Here is a 16,300-nt window from a genome sequence, read left to right as displayed (position 1 = left end):
CTTTCCCTCTCTCGTTACGGCTTCGTGAAAAACCTATCGTTTCCACTTTATTCTCCGGCAACCCGCTTTATATCGCACAATTTCTCCTGCACTCGTAGCGAATTTTCCTCGAGTGGAGAAATTTCGGAAGACCTTTTAATCGAGATAAAGCTGCGCGTGGGGCTCCGAAGGAAATCGGGCATAAAACGATTACGGGCCAAGATGAAAATTGGACGATCGTTCCTCGACAGGAGGATGATGAAAATGTCTATAAAAATGTCGGACTAGCTTCGGAAAGTTTAAACCGCCGGCTATTATTCCAGGGAGAGGGAAGTTGGACAAGTGGAAAGTTTATCGATAAATCATGCCGCGGAAGCGAAGAAAAAGGGCTGGCTTTACGAAACTAATAAATATTAATAGTGTATAATGCTTGATTACAGAATAAAATCGATGGTATTACGAGGGACCTCGAAGACGCTTGTCTCTTAGAACTATATATATATAAGAGCAAAAGCTTGGATCTCGTGCAGTCTGGCAAAATGATAACCATCCTGCGAGCCAAACTTATAATAAAGTTACTTATCGCTTAATTTCCGAGTATAAGGAGATACCGAGCAAACATTCCATTTTTATCGTTACAAATCGAACAGGAGGCAGAAACGAAGGAAAAGGGTGGACCTTGAGAAAGCAATAAACTTTACTGCACTCTATATATCGTATAATTGATTATCGAACAAAATCCATAGCATTAGGAGGAATCTCGAAGACACTCGTCGCTCGTAAGACGAAATTAAATTAGTTACCGCTTAATTTCTAAGCGAGAGGGGGACGTAAACAGAGAGTCGTCGTGGAAAAACGATCGACACGTATATATACCTTAATTAAAAGGTTTTAATTAAATCCCAGACATTTGGACTGGGTGAAAAACCGTGGAAGCGAGAAAACCTGAGCCGGACTTGTAGTAATAAGAAGGAAGTTCTTGAGAATTGGTAAGAAGTAAGGGGAGGGGGTCAGAAATATTGCAGGCGGAAAAAGTGATCCGAGCAACACGTAGCGCTCCCCGAGTTATCTCCAGGTCGAATAATAGATAAGAGTCCGGGAATAGTCGGCACTTTAATCGGGATCGAAAAAAAAGAAACGCGGTGTGCGTTAATTAAAATACTTTAATTAAATCTACAAAATCCTTGAAACGAAAGCTTTAGGCCGGCGTGAAACTCGACTCGGTTGGATCTCTTGCTGCACACCTGGGGGATCTCGTGAGTGGGCTTGGCTGTGTGACGTAAGAGTCACTCGTAATACATGCCAAATACGGTGCACCAAGCGTGTATATGACAATTTTCGAAGACGCAGTACGAGTAATTGTCACGGTACGGGTCCCAAAGGCACTCGAAGCCTGCGACAGCCCCTTGGCAGAACCGCTGGATCACGCTCACCTGTACGACGAATTTGCATCTGGGTAGGCAAACAAGAGAAGAAGAGAATAACTCTTGTGAAAAATCTTGCACGTGTCAATTTATCCCCCCCCCCCCCTCCTCCGACTACGTACACCGCACAAATACACGTAAAAGGTCTCTCCGAATGTATTCCGCGAGTTACGCTTCGATTCTATATACGATATATTCGTCTCTTACCCCCCAGACTTATAAATTTCAACCATTTACGTTATTTATATTCGAAACTCGGAGACAGGCCTTTAACCCCTTCCGATCAATCCACGACTCTATACTCATCCCCCCCCCCCTCACCCTTCTTTCACAACCCAAATCACCATTTTTTCCTCTCAATGTACTTTCAACTTTTTTTTCCCCTTTCTTTCGCTCTTCCTTTTCCTTCAGGGTCCCTGTTTTTTCTACCTGTCGTAATCCTTCTTGTGGATTCCTCTTAAGACGTCGGACGTTATTTCTCCTGATATCCTGGCGATCTGCTCCGGATAATAGCACGTTACGTCCGATAACTTTTTTGCCATTACTTCTTGAAGCAGCTTGTCCACGGCTTCTGCGTTGAATTGCCGAAATGGCTCTAACCGATATGTATTCTGGTACTTGGGAATCTGGAAATGCAAGTTTTCTAATTTGCCGCACTTGTAAATAAACGTGGAAGACTCGAAAATGTGCGAATTTTTAGCTCGCGCATGAGTGAAAAGCGAGTTTTATGACGCAAAACGGTGAAATGAAATGTTCGGTGAAGGCGTTTTTTGAACTGGAAGGACTTTTTAAGGTAGTTCATGCGGTATATTCGGTCTCTACTGCTCGGACATGCTTTAAATTTGAAGAAGCCTAGCATTCTGTTATGTGACTTAATAATTCATGATGAAATATTTCAGAACAATTGATAAAGAATAGAAAATTATAACTCGCTTTCCGCATCTAATTCATGAATATTGAGAAGCTGAATTTATAGAATATATACTATTAACAATAAAATCTTTCCTCCTACATTAATATCGAGACAAAAAATGCAAAGCTTGCTTTGGAATAACTGGTTGCGAAAAATACAAACAAGAAATAAGATTGCATCGAATGCCAGCATACTAGTCGAATGTCTTATTATCTATTGCTTCACAACTGTTCTTCAATATTTCCTCATTATTATCAAGTCGTAGTATATCACAATTTTGTTTCCTTCGAATTTAAAAAACACGTCTGACTAATACAGCCTAGTACTACTTCGCGAACCGTCTTAACATAGTCTTTACGAGACTGCAGAAACTGCGTTTGGAAGAAAAAAAAAATTATATGTTCAACTCTGAAACAGTAGATGGAGATTAAAGTAATAATAATGATTGTAAATCAATATAGTAATTTGGATAATTTTCGTTTCAATACGTAAATTTGAATCGACATCGAAATATAGGTAATAATTTAATTGAGGTACCTTCATTCGATCGCCACGTTTGTGAAAAAGGAGTCTGCTACCAACGGGTCCAATAGAGGCCCTGGACAAACCCCTCCAACGAAGACTACGCTGCGCGAACAGAAGACAGGCAGAGCTATGATTTTCACCGTCAAACACACAAAGCTTTCTAACCTGACTTAGGACATACGATGGATGGGGAAGCCCTCGAGAGACTCATTCCGCGCTCCGACGACGAAATTTTCTCTTCGTCTGACCTAACCGAACCTCTAGATCTTGTCTCCGCCAAAACATGTTTACTCTGGTGAATGGCCTGTTGTCTGCTCATCCTCCTCTCGCACCACAGTCGCGCCTCTTCTCTCTCTCGCACTCTCACCTCACCTCTCCACCAACCTAACCAAACAAAACACCAACAGCAACGAGAATCAGCAACCAACCTCTATCGATTTTCTTTTTAATCGGGTTAACTTATCGATAATTGAAAGCAAAATCTATAACGAAGAATTTTCCTGAATTTTCCTCCTGTTTACAAGCATTCACCTCTTTGAGTTCCGCTTCATATCGGAAGATTGCTAAATATCGAAATACAGAATAAGAGGTGGATGGGTAGATAGTTGATTAAAAGCGAATTGCTGGTAGATTAAAAGAGTGGATAAGAATGAAGTAGGTTTTCAAGCTAAGAGCCGCCCCAACGGTATATAGTATAAACTTGGAGCATTGGGATGATAATAAACAATAGATGAGATTTTCCGATACTTACCGTTTCGCTCATAACTGGAGGGAACGTGTCGTCGACAAGCCGAGTTGGCCAATAAAACTCTCCTTCCTTTCTATAACCAGCCAGCCAGCCAGAGCTACTTCGCTCTATCCATCTCCTCGGATTTTCCACCAACTTAGCAACAACTTTTTTCATTCTTTCCGTTTTAAGAACGACGAGGATAGCTTTAGTGAGATTATGCAAACTCTTTATATTCTTATTACTATATGGATAATACCTAAATTAACACGCGTGGCACAATTACCATGCAGCTGCATATTTTTTAATGAATTAAAACGATAATAGGTTCATTGGAATATATAATACCCCTCTTTTATTAAAATTGCATGCATGTTTGACTCTGTAGTATTAATCATTTTATACTCGCACGATTCGAAGTGTGCGCGATCATTGTTTTACAATTTTAAGGGATTTAGGGGTACTCGGACATTTTTGAAGAATCAATTTTTCCATTTCTATATAGCCTCTAAAAGCATACAGGCAACCGTAAATAGTATTTTTGAAACGCATTGCGAGAAAATCACGATTTCTCATGCAAGGCTACCGTTCTACGCACTCTTTTCAAACGCGAGCGAGAGTGGCTAAGCGCCTGCGACAAACTTCACACTCGTTAAAAAAAACATGTATTTCTCCCGCACTGGTTGCACAATATACCAATCTCTAACGATTCATGATTTTCCGGTTAAAATTAACGGTTTTCTGGGTTGAATGATACAGCGAGGTAGTGGTTTCTATTATTTACTGCCTCACAGAGAGTATATATCTGTTTTCTACTTTTATTTTGATTACTGGTAACTGAGAAATTGCGGAAAGGACGTAGCAATGCTACACGCAAATAAACGAAATACAGATTTCTGCAGTTGGAACATTTTGCAAAGTAGCTGCAATGGTCTTTAGCAGTTTAGCAGAATAAGTCACTATTTGTTTGTTTAACGAAGGCTTGGAAAAGGTTTTAGCTATATGTATATTATAAATGCAGTTGGAATTAGTATATAGTGTCAACGCGCGCATATATAATTATTTGCAGCAAAAAAAAGGAATCTGATATCATATCAAATTTATCCACAAACGCGCACGAGGGAGCACTCGCGAGCTTCGCTATAGTAATGAAAAATCGACCTATTAGAAGCTGCTATCTCAACTGACAGAACGTTATTTGATTCTGAATACGATGACACAGTTTAAACTAAAATAAAAGATATCTCAAAATAATTCCACCTGGAATTTTTAAACACATTTTTCTCAACAATGCATTTTTCAAAACGTTCAGCAAGGATTATTGGAAAACGGCTGGACGTAATAGCTTTTGAAATTTTACATGCACTTTTTAGGATTATTATGGATCCCTGTAATTCCAAGATTTCTTATTCGTTTTAATGCTTTAGTTCAGCTGAAAATATAATTTTTGTTTCTTATCTTAAAAACCTTCGACCAGGAACCAGGACCTGTATACTCTATTTGATAAATTTATTCAAATTTTTGTCCACGGATAATGCAGTACCGAGAAACTCTGATCAATGCCAGTAACGTATTTTGAAAGGTCATCCGGGTCATTGGCTACTGTCATCACGAATATGACCCATTTGTCGTGGAAAAAACTCATACATACTTGTTGAATATTATAGTCCATAATGTATATTCTCCATTATTTTAATGAAATGTCTCGGCAAACAGAAGAGAAAGGTTGAGAATAAAAGTGAGTTATTCGTTAAAACAAAGGAATCGATAAAAATATAAATTTTCATTAGATAAATTGAATCGTGATTGAATTGGAAATAGGTTGAAACAAAGTTTTCGCGAAATCCTTCGATGCGCGTTAATTGAACCATTCACTTTAGTACGTACTACGTATTATAATTAACGTCTTTATTCTTGGCTGAAGTTGGTCATCGCGGAAAGAGTACAAAAGTAAAAGGCAAAGAAAGTCTGGTGGGTTTCTCAACGAAATGTCTGGTAGCAAAAATCACGGACGCTTTTATTGCCGGCACCTTGTTGTTTTCTGCTTTCAGCCAATACTGGAACCTCGTTTCACGACTGCAGGCTCCATAATCAAATGGAGTCATTAAATCCCCAGGGAAAAATTGCAGGAAAAAATTTATTCCCTCTTGCATTTTGCAAGCAACCGTTGATGGATCATCTTTTCAAAGTTTTTTCTTTAATGATCCATAAAGAGAGCAATCGAGAGCTTTGTTTGCTTTATTTACCACTGCCAAGTGGTGTATTATAGTATACAATACATTTAATCCAATCGCGCGTTCACTACTTAAACGGTGGGGGGTTGCAAGCTTGGCGATCGAGCAACTTCCACCAGCTACACTCTAAATTTCAAACCAAGAAAACCGAACAAAACCTTCAAGGAATCGTAAATCGAAATGAGAGGGAGGGGGACACAATAGCGCAACTATTCTCCGAGCTTATGCTGTGTATTTCATTTCCCGAATCGATAAGTTCTTGCTCTCTGACTTCCACCGCCTTTTCCCGGCGATGTAAGTAAAGAAATTTCCTTTCTCCTATTCGTCTCTGGTGCTTTCCAATTCCCCTTCCACTTCTTCAAAGTCGGCCCACTTGTAATAATTCCCAAAGACTCGAAAATTTCTTTCCACCGATCAGAAAAATTTCACACAACTCTTGAAAATTCCTACCTCGACTGTACTATATATATAGCTAGTACACACCAATCCTATATTCTCTTTTTCTTCCAGCGATCATCGCAACTTTTGTTGCGAAATTTTCTCCACTCGCTTAGAATTTCCCGTTTCTTCCCGAAGATGGACCACACGAAGAGATTTTGGGGGAGGGGGAGTGAATTTCAACGCTAAATAAACCATATTATATATAAGTGAATCATGGTTTGCGCGATTTCTTATCGAGTTTCATGGCGAGAAATTTCTGGAGAGCTGACGGAAAATTATATAGCTGGCGGGTGAAACATAATAATAAAGCTGCTCGCAAGAGTCAATCGTTTTCTATATATAATTATTTCCTCTGCTTTTTTCCTGATGCAATTCGGCGAGGGGACACGCGGAAATTTTTCAAGGATACCAACACGATGGATCGAGGGTTGATTAGTTGCTGGACGTGGTTCTGGCTTCTGCTCTGGTAATCGAATGCTAATGGTGAGCCAGCCGCGTCGTTGCCTAAGTGGTCAGACGAGTCCGCGTTACGGATTTGCATTCTCCACTCTCGCTTCGCCTCGCCTCCGAATCGAAATTTCACTACTAAACGCACTCAGCACGCGTGAAAATTTAATATATTTCCAAGCCAGAATGCTGCCGAATAAATTCAATTGAACTCAATTTAAGCTTTAGTTCGATAGAAATTTTCAACGGATTTTCCAACTAAAGTAATCAGCCTGGGATAAACAAACGGTTCTCCTGCGTTGCGATATAATATATATATATATATATGTATATATACATGTACCTTTATAACGTACTGGTACTCTAGAGTCTACAATCAATCGCTTTGCTCAAATTTTCCTCGTCAACTAGCTTTTCATCTCTCACGATTTACCAAACCAATTAAATATTCGTTCAACTAGATTAAATTGCAACGATTTGCAAGTGGACCACGCTCGAACGCAAATGTTATACATTTGTACTGGTGCGATGAATCCGCTTGAGAATAACACAGGGACTTTCTTACATTTTAGTGTTTAAAAGGTGGCGCTGGTGCTGGGCGAAATTGAAAAAGATATTTGCATATATTTTGCTTGGAAAGTTTAATTTGAACCTGCTGGAGATATTTTAATCTAACAACAGATGCAGGCCGTGAATTTGTAGGAAAATACCAAATTGTTCGTATAGCAACCTAAGCTCTGTATCGTCTTCTCATTTTTCCAGGCGTTATATTTCCTGGTAAATTTCAAATATTCGACTGTATAATTGCATTGCTCGAATATCAGAATATTCGAATTTGAGTATTGAAGCTGGTTCATGGTGGATAATATTACAATGTATTATTAATTGTTGGCGAATTTCTCGATAGTTGAAATAATTAATAAACCGTGTAACTAAATTTCAATGTTTATCAAGCCGCGGCGTTAAAATATCTTGTCGATAAATTTTATTTGCGAATGGAGAATAATCTTGATGGCGATCGTATGATAGGGATGGTTTATTGGTACCAGCGTTCGTATATACGACGACACTTCTCCACTCTTTCCCTCTACCACACGAGTTTCGCGTCCGTGAGGATAAGATCGCTGCTGAAACCGTATCTGGGTAGGACAGGGTTGACAGAGCCAAGTGGGAGATGGTCACGTAAGCTGACTACGAGAGCAACTAGAATTATACGAGGAATGCACTATACACGCAAATGCTGGCTTTATTGAGGAGCCACCCTACCCCTCCTCCCTCCTACTCGTTCCTCCTCCTCCTCCTACCTCTCCACCCCACTGTTCAAACCTTTATAAACCGAAGCTCAATGAAACGGAGCATCCGTCCAATAAAAACGACTCGCAAAAGTCGAGTATGATTCCTCTCTCGCTTGTCACATCTTTCTGACCCGGATATTCACCGCTCCTCTCCCACAGACGAATTTCCAACTCTGATTTCGATCTTCCAACTTTTCTCCCGGCCTCGAAGAACTTTCCATCCTTTCTCTGAATTTTCTCGAAACCTCCGCGTACCATTCGTCCTCGGAGACATTTTATCCATCTGACGAAAATTCTCCCGCAGTCTTACCTGAAAATTGTTTCGTGTAACGTTATATCTTGGCGAGTCGCTGGTAGCGCGCGGCATGAATTTACATTTGCATAAAGCGAGTTTGTCCCTGTAAAGACATAGAGAGAGAGAGAGAAGGAGGGGGGAGGACCCCAGCTGTTCCTAGAGGATACGTGAGGCCACCCGTGCCATTATCGGGAGACGTGGCCTTGATTCGTCAATGATAATGCTATTACCGACCAGGGACTAACAGGGTAATTAGCGAACCCTAGACACACCCACCACTCCACGCTTCATTGCCCAAGTTAAATTAGTTTAAACCCCCATCCCCTTAACAGACCCTAAAAATTCTTACCACCACCACCCCCTCGATCTCTTCCTCGATAGCTCTCCGACACAGGGCAGCCAGTGTACTTATCAATTTGCTCCGGGTCACGCGATTCGATTCGTCTATTAAGCAATTGGGATGCACTCGACTGCAATTGAAACCACTGATTAATTTAATATGCCTAATTAATGAAATTAGTTGATTCAATGCTAATATCGAGTGTTTATCAGCGTATGCCAATTGTGTGAATTGATTCTGGTACATGAGCAGAGGGAGTGACGCGTGTATGTATATTACGTATACATAGTATGCGTAACGTTGATGGAATCTCTCGGAGGAGTTGTAGAGTCAGTGGTCGCGTCGTAATTAGCACGAACCAATCGGCATCGATTATGCATTCTAATAGCCGACAGCAATGCGGAAATGAAATCGTCGAAACTGGAGAACAGCTTGAGGGCAAGGGTGGTATGGTTAGGAATAGGTGGCATAGTTGGCAGTTTAGCTCGTCGTACGTTGTTAATAATCGCGATAGGATCAACCATCTAGCCCGGGACCAGCGTCACCGATGCATTCCCCAAAAATTTATTGCCCCGCAGGAATGTTTGGCAGGCTCGCGATGCGGGAGAAAAATATTTTTACGAATATACAAATCGATCCCGAAGGAAAAACAACCCTTGCAACCCTATCGTAAATCTTCAGCTTTTCAATCGAAATCCTCGCGGAGAAAGAAGTCGTACTTCAATGTTGGTCTCACGTACACAGATTTATTTACAGGATACACTGGTCTCTTTAACATGATATTTGTTCTTTTTTATTCATTTTCAGCACTCGCAAGAACGTCGAGAGTCCTCCGAGAGAACAATGTTTTATTTCTGATTCCAGGCAAAAGTGATCGACGAGTATAAATTCTTACGCGTCGTTCACCGGAAGACGGTATCGATGAGAAAAATGAGAATGAAGAAGATCATCCCTCTGTTGACCCTGTCGGTGCCACCGTGTTGCATGGCAGCCGGATGTTCACCTGCAAAGCAAACGTAAGCTGAACAACGAGCCACCCCGGATGCGTCAAACACATGAATATTCAGGGGAAACGGAAACCTAGTATGGGAGGGCTTCGCGCGCGAATTAAAAGCTGAAATGTTTGTAGATATCGCATGGGTGAGATGGAATAATCGAATGAGCATCGGTTACCGTTCAATACGTGAACCATCACATTGGCCGGTGCAACTTTGCTGGAGACGCAAGTATAATTGCCACTGTCGTTTAGCATCGCTCGTGTTATAAGTAGTTTGCTGGTCGTACCGTCCTTCGCCTTTTCCGTCTCCAGAGAAACGCCACCCCTGTGAACCGTAAACACAAACATCTCGTACAAAAAGGAGTAGAGAATTAATCATTCGAGGGCTAAGGGCGTACCTAGGACCGTCAAAATCGATGAGAGAGCCAGCATGATACCAAGTGACGTTACTGGGAGGCACGTCCTGAACGTTTACTATGCAGGTGAGACTGATGGTGCTCCCCTTCTTCACGTACACCTCCTCGGGTCCCGTGATTTTCGCCTGCACGTCTGCCACGTGAGAAAGACGGCGTCTGGGAGCGGTACATTACAATTTTTGCTCCGATAAAACGCAAGGATTAGCGCGCACCAAGAAAGACTCTTCAGCTTCCCGATAATAAAAACTTCACCTTCCACGTGAAATTCATTCTTTCTTCCGAGCAACTCTCGCTTAAAGAGACAATTTCAACCATCCGGAATAAATTCCGAACCCTCGATTCTAAAAACTCTGCCTTCTTCTTATTCTTATACGATCTGCATGAATTTTAACGCAAAATCCTCTCTGCGTTATTCATCTATACTTTAAATCACTTTTGACCGTTTCGATTCCTCCAGAAATCTCTTCACCAGCTGCAGCGGTTTTGTCTTCCCCCCCCCCCCCCCTCCCCTTATAACCACACAGTTCACAGCAACGAGAGAATAATATTAATTTGGATGAAAGATCCGTGAGAATCGCTAACGGCAGCAAATGGGAGAGATCTCTTTTTGCGCGCGATATCCTTGCGTTTTTGGGAAGAATTTGTAGATTTTGCAGGCCGAGCTTACTCACCCAGGATCTTGAGGTCGATCGCCCGATATATCTTGGGCTCTGTATTGACTTGACACTCGTAAATACCCCCGTCCCTCGGTTGCGCGTAATCTATTCGCAGATTCCAGTCGTCCGACTCCGAGTTGCCTACCACCGTAAATCTCGCGTCGCTCGTATAAGTCACCAGCATGGATGTCAAGATGTGAAGATCTCGCTTGCGGATCCAGGACACCTGCGACACGAGGAATTCTCCAAGGATTCTCTCACGTATGGGAGCAAGCAATTTTCCTCCTCCTTCTCTCATCCCCTACTCCTCTTTGTTTTGGGGATAGGAGAGAAAGAGTGAATTTTTCCCCTCTACTCCAAACTCACGGTTCTGTTCCCCAAATTCTTCACGCGACAGGGCAGAACAACAGGTTGCTCCACGACAGCGGTCACCTTCTGAGCAGTGTCATCGTAAAATTGCGTCTCGATCGAGCTCCGCTCCGATTTTTCCTCCCTCTCCGTACCTTCCTCCTCCTCCATGTCTAAAACAGCTAAAATCACACGCATAATCTAGCCAAGCGCTACTCTACTGGTAGAATTTCATATAATACGATTTACGCTTCATTGTGATTACAATTCTAATCGACCAATAACTTCTTGGTCCTCCAAAGCCGATTATCCTTTTTTCAATATATTTAACAATGAAAAATTTATAAACCAAATATCAGCCCCATCAAGCTTTGTTTATTCATATTTACTACCTTTACTGTAAACATTTCATAGATATTGCGTATTGATTTAATAAAATGGTTAAGCACTCATTGTTATAAACTCAAAAAATGTTTCATGGAATCATTCCTTTAAATCTCTCTATTCCTTTATTTTAGATGTAACGGTCTATTAGGTAAAAGAGAAACGCTCAACAGATCATTATAATATTTAAACTGTGAGTACTTTAATATAAAAAAAAAGAACAAAATATCACATGGATAAGGTTTTCCAACTGACATAATCTCAGTAAAATCAGGTAAAAAATGTAGATTTTATTTTAATCGCATGGAAAGTTTAACAATGTAGTTTTGTACTAAGAAAGCGCAAATTATGTTTGAGAATTTAAAATTTTTTACTAGGAAAAGAAAATCATTCATTTTCGTTATTTAAAGTGGGTAGGTAACTCGTTAACGTGAGATCTTCTTTTTGAAATTAAGTATAGCGGTTATACAAGCGCGCGACACTCTGCGCAGTGACTAATTAATATCTGTTTCCTTTGGTAATTAGGGGATGCGGTACCTATACTACGAAGACCCGGAGAGGGTTCTGCATGTAACAGGTACCCAATAGCCAGCAGTAGAAGCGCCATGCCACGGAGCGCCATTATTTTTACGCACTAAGCTCATTCATCTTCATTTGCGTGATGCGCCAGCCTCCGTTGATCATTTGCTAGAAAATCGCCATCAACTTCCGCCCGTCGGCTGCCAACATCCGTCATGATCTACGGCAACAATCTCCAAGTTTCTTCCACTTTCCAAGCGTAGCCACTTATTTCAAAAAAACACTTGAACCACTGACATTTTTTTCTTCCCATCCTTCTCTCGAATAATACAATAAAACATTATATACCATCATACCTTATCAACAATTTTTCTCACTCGATCAATCCCAGTAACACTTCAACATCTCTCTTTTAATTCAACTTCCTGCAACAGATTATTTTCTAAACTCAAACAATTCAACAGAATTTTTTATTCAACTATACTGATATGGGAATACCGTTTGATCGAGGCCGCGCTTTGGGATATCGCGCTTCGGTGGCATTCCAAGCACTGGATGCCGGTTCTCAGCTACGGCAATGCAACGCCGCGCGAGGACCGCGGCAAATGCCCAGTGGCGCCAGGAAAGTCGCGATTGCGCTGAGAATACTCTCTTTTACCTTCAAACTTTCCCGCAGAGACCAGAAAGGTCGGTAAAAAGTCAAATAAATCAGTGTTCAGGAACAATTGGGATCTTTCTTACGAGATAGACCGTTTTATTTGGTGGTCTAAAAATAACTTATGCAATTATCACTTATGTACAATACAGCTATAAAAGAGTCTTATATCCTTCCTAACATTTATTGGCGTAAAATATCAAGCTCTTCGGGGGTTACGTGCAATCGTAGCTCCTTTTCCTTGATGACATCCTGAATTTGAGTGAGCAGTTGCGGAGCAACCTCTGCCGCGTCGATATAAATGGATCTTGCCCAAGGGCAATGCGCAACACTCTCGTGATAAACTTCCTCGCCTTTTTTCTCGCATAAATTGTGCTCTCTCAGCAACAGCATGTACATCCTCCATAAGAGAGGACAGCAGGTACTTTCGGAACTCTTCGACAAGCTTCGATGGAAGGATAATAGTTTGTTAAGAGTAGCCTGTACTCCGGCGGTATCCACTGCACCAGATTGCACGAGCTGCTTTATTCGTCTACGGCCCGCTAAGAAAGTTCCAATTGTGGGCCATAATTCTGTTTTATCACCTGTTTTAAATTTCCAGGACGGTACCATGGAGCTTTTGGACGTGGAAAATACTGAGAGGGCATAAATATTGTTTGGATACAGGCATAAAATCTTCCAGAAAACTTCTTTTAAAATATGACGGCTCTCATTCGTTCGTTCGCTATGCATCTGAACCAATGCTAATTTATCCTCATATAAGAGTTCTTGCAAGCGTCGATTTTCAGTGCTATGATAAATACAATCGTCGTAGATGTTTGTTAAATTCGTCAGATCGTAACCTTTTATATACAAGAAATATATGTAGCATGCAATCATGTCACTTTTTATATTTGATAAAAAAATGACGTCGTTCGCTTCTTCAGTCTCAATCTCTCGCAAGAATGTGATGAGACAATTATACAAGTATTTTTCTACCAGTTCCAATTGATTTTCCGCTTCTCCCGCTATCATTTGTCTAAATACACTCATTATCAGAGGTTTGTCGATCTCTTTGTACACATCTGTGTCTAGCAGAGTCTCGAAAAATGTCCTGTAGAGACTGAAGAGAGCTGCTCTATCGTCGAAATCCGTTACTGACGCTGGACTGCTATTTTGCAGTTGGATCGCAGTTTTCAATATATTGACGCAGTTCTCGTGCCTTCCTAATTCTTTCTCTATCAAAGCATACTCTTTGTAAAAATAAAGGTTATTTCTATTTTCCTCTTTTTTCAAAAATTCTTTTATCATGTTTCTCAACTTTTTTCCTTTATCTTTCGGGTTTAAAAACAGAAGCATCCTCTCAAATCTCAGCCACCATACGTAAATACTAGTGCGCTCTAGCCCAGACAAATTATCGGCAATTACATGGAAAACATTCCTGATGAATTCCAAATATGGCTCTTGCGCTGGATGAAACCTCAAATATTGTGGTCCTGATGTTAAACCTCCTTCAAGGATTCCTTCTAAAAGTTCTTTTCTACTATCACGATCGGCCATTTCTCCCACGACTGGATATGCGAAAGGTAAGAGAACTTCAGCAGAGTCCAAACTCCATTCAAATTCTTTTAAGCCTAGGCTCTGCATCGCACAATCTCGAGTGGGCAATAGGGGAATTTTTAAAGACAGAAGAGAATAAATTGCTAGGCGGAAATTCGACCGAAGTGAGATCAAGGGATGTACAAAATCGGCAACATCTTCGGGTAAAATAAATCTGTGAGAATCACCGACCAATTCCAGCTCGTTTTCACTGACACTGATCCAGTGACTATTTTCCCTGAGTAATTCTGTTCTAAGCCAAAGTTGATTTAATGGTAGCCTTGACATTAGAATCACTTCTTCCATGCTGATTAATTTTTTTTCATCCATTGAACTTTTAAACCACAGTTGATCTTTCTCAAGGCTTAGATTCAATGTAAGATTGACACGAATTATTTCCCACATTTGTTCCCATAAGCCAGCTTGTCTTAAAAAAATCAAACAGCGAAATAGCATTCCTAGTAATTTATCATCATGCTCTTGCGTATTCCCTCTAGAATACTGTTTTAATGTACTAAAATACTTTTTATATAAATCTAATACTTTAGGCACTGTACACATAGAAAGTGAACCTTGAGTAGCCATGATGTATGTACGCCACAATAAAATGTCTCCTGGATCTTTATTAACCCATGCTTCCAAATCATTCGAGAATTGATCAGCTGGCATTAGGTCTGACATAAATTTGTATTTTAATTTCAAGAGCTCTGTATTATTTACATTTGATTCCAAAGCTTTTTCAACTATTGACAATTTTCTTTGAAAGTTGCAAGCCTTTGTATTTTCTTTCAATTTACACCTGAATCCAACATTAATATCTTGAAAATTAATATATTCTATCCACAGATCAATATTTTCAGGATTTTCAGCTAATCTTTGGTTATACTCTTTAGTCTTTTTCACCCATTCTTCTTCAATTTTAGTTCCCCATGAAAAGTCGTTATCCCCTTCTTCGTTTATTTTATTTTTTTCCTTATGGAATTTCTTCTTTGATTTGTTCAAGGTATCAAGATTAACTACATAATATCTATTTGTTTTTTTTTTGGGAAATTTTTTAAATATAGTACATCCCATAGTTTTATAGCTTATTTTATAATATGGCCTTTCTTTACAAGAAATGGTTTTAATATGATTATTTGCAACATTTCTTTTTGTATCCTCAAAATAGACATTCTTTACATTTTGCTTATACTTTTTTTGCTCTTTAATATATTTTTTTGTTGAGCTTATTTGACTGCGTTTTCTAATTCTTTTGACAGAGATGGGTTTGCTACATGTTTCATGGGTTTCATGCAATGATCGATTAGAATCCTCAGTTTTACAATTTTTATCAGACGATAAGAGAGAAGAGGAATTATCATCCTGAATGTTTTGAGGAGGTATTATTCCAGCAAAACTGGAATTGACCGTCCATGCCTCTGGATTTTTACCTAAAAAATAAACAAAAATAATCCACATAACCTAAAATTGTTCATATTTTACTTTTTACTTACTTTCATCTTTCGATTCCACATTACTTTCAGAATAGGCTGGAAATAAAGACATCTTCTTACTCTTAATTGTTTATTTCATATAAGAGAGACTGTTATGTGTTTTTATTTATTTTATATTAGGTTAACTTCTTTTAACTTCTAGCAACTGAATGGTAACGGTGGTAACTGCAGCCTGCAGGATGCTGCAGCCTGCAGGTTGTTACTTGTCAGAACTCAGAGACGTCAGAGTTCAGAGCAGTTCAGAGTAGTTCAGACGGTTCAGACCGTTCAGACTCAGCACCTCAGCTGATCTCAACGCCAGTTAGCAAACCTCTAAATAACCTAATTTCCTATATTCTTAGTTCCTCACTAAAAACCGTATATGCTATGCATTTTTTTACACTGACAGTGATCTGATTTCTTATCGTATATTTTTTTGTAATTTCTATTATCTAAGAAAATCAAGTAATATTAGCTTTATCTTGTAACTTATCATGACAAAAGGTATACTACGAGTCTGTCGTATCAAAAGATACGTAAGATACGTTAAACTTAAATATCTAGATGTAAGACGTGCTGGAAAGAATTAAGTGCTCAATTAACATATAGTAATTACTGATGGAGGCAGTACAAATTTGTATTAGTAACCACTACA

General features: G+C 39.8%; 2 protein-coding genes across 2 annotated transcripts; both read right to left on the bottom strand.

The window, feature by feature from the left end:
* Positions 1 to 9,355: 9,355 nt before the first annotated feature.
* LOC136786176 (irregular chiasm C-roughest protein-like) lies at positions 9,356 to 12,099 on the bottom strand. The gene is made up of 6 exons (XM_066747725.1): positions 11,959 to 12,099; positions 11,056 to 11,219; positions 10,705 to 10,915; positions 10,016 to 10,166; positions 9,794 to 9,942; positions 9,356 to 9,623 (listed from the first exon to the last, which is right to left on the bottom strand). Exons 1-6 carry the CDS (start codon positions 12,041 to 12,043, stop codon positions 9,523 to 9,525), a joined length of 861 nt encoding a protein of 286 aa, XP_066603822.1. The 5' UTR covers positions 12,044 to 12,099; the 3' UTR covers positions 9,356 to 9,522.
* A 677-nt stretch (positions 12,100 to 12,776) lies between these two features.
* Positions 12,777 to 15,798, bottom strand: LOC136786172 (nuclear exosome regulator NRDE2). The gene is made up of 2 exons (XM_066747720.1): positions 15,667 to 15,798; positions 12,777 to 15,603 (listed from the first exon to the last, which is right to left on the bottom strand). The coding sequence occupies exons 1-2, from the start codon at positions 15,716 to 15,718 to the stop codon at positions 12,779 to 12,781; spliced, it is 2,877 nt and encodes a 958-aa protein (XP_066603817.1). The 5' UTR covers positions 15,719 to 15,798; the 3' UTR covers positions 12,777 to 12,778.
* Positions 15,799 to 16,300: the final 502 nt, after the last annotated feature.

Source organism: Prorops nasuta, unplaced genomic scaffold, assembly GCF_024137725.1.
Source record: "Prorops nasuta isolate Cenicafe-Biocafe unplaced genomic scaffold, Cenicafe_Pnas_1.2 PNAS00003, whole genome shotgun sequence".
NCBI lineage: Eukaryota > Metazoa > Arthropoda > Insecta > Hymenoptera > Bethylidae > Prorops > Prorops nasuta.
This window is presented reverse-complemented; position numbering and strand designations above follow the sequence as displayed.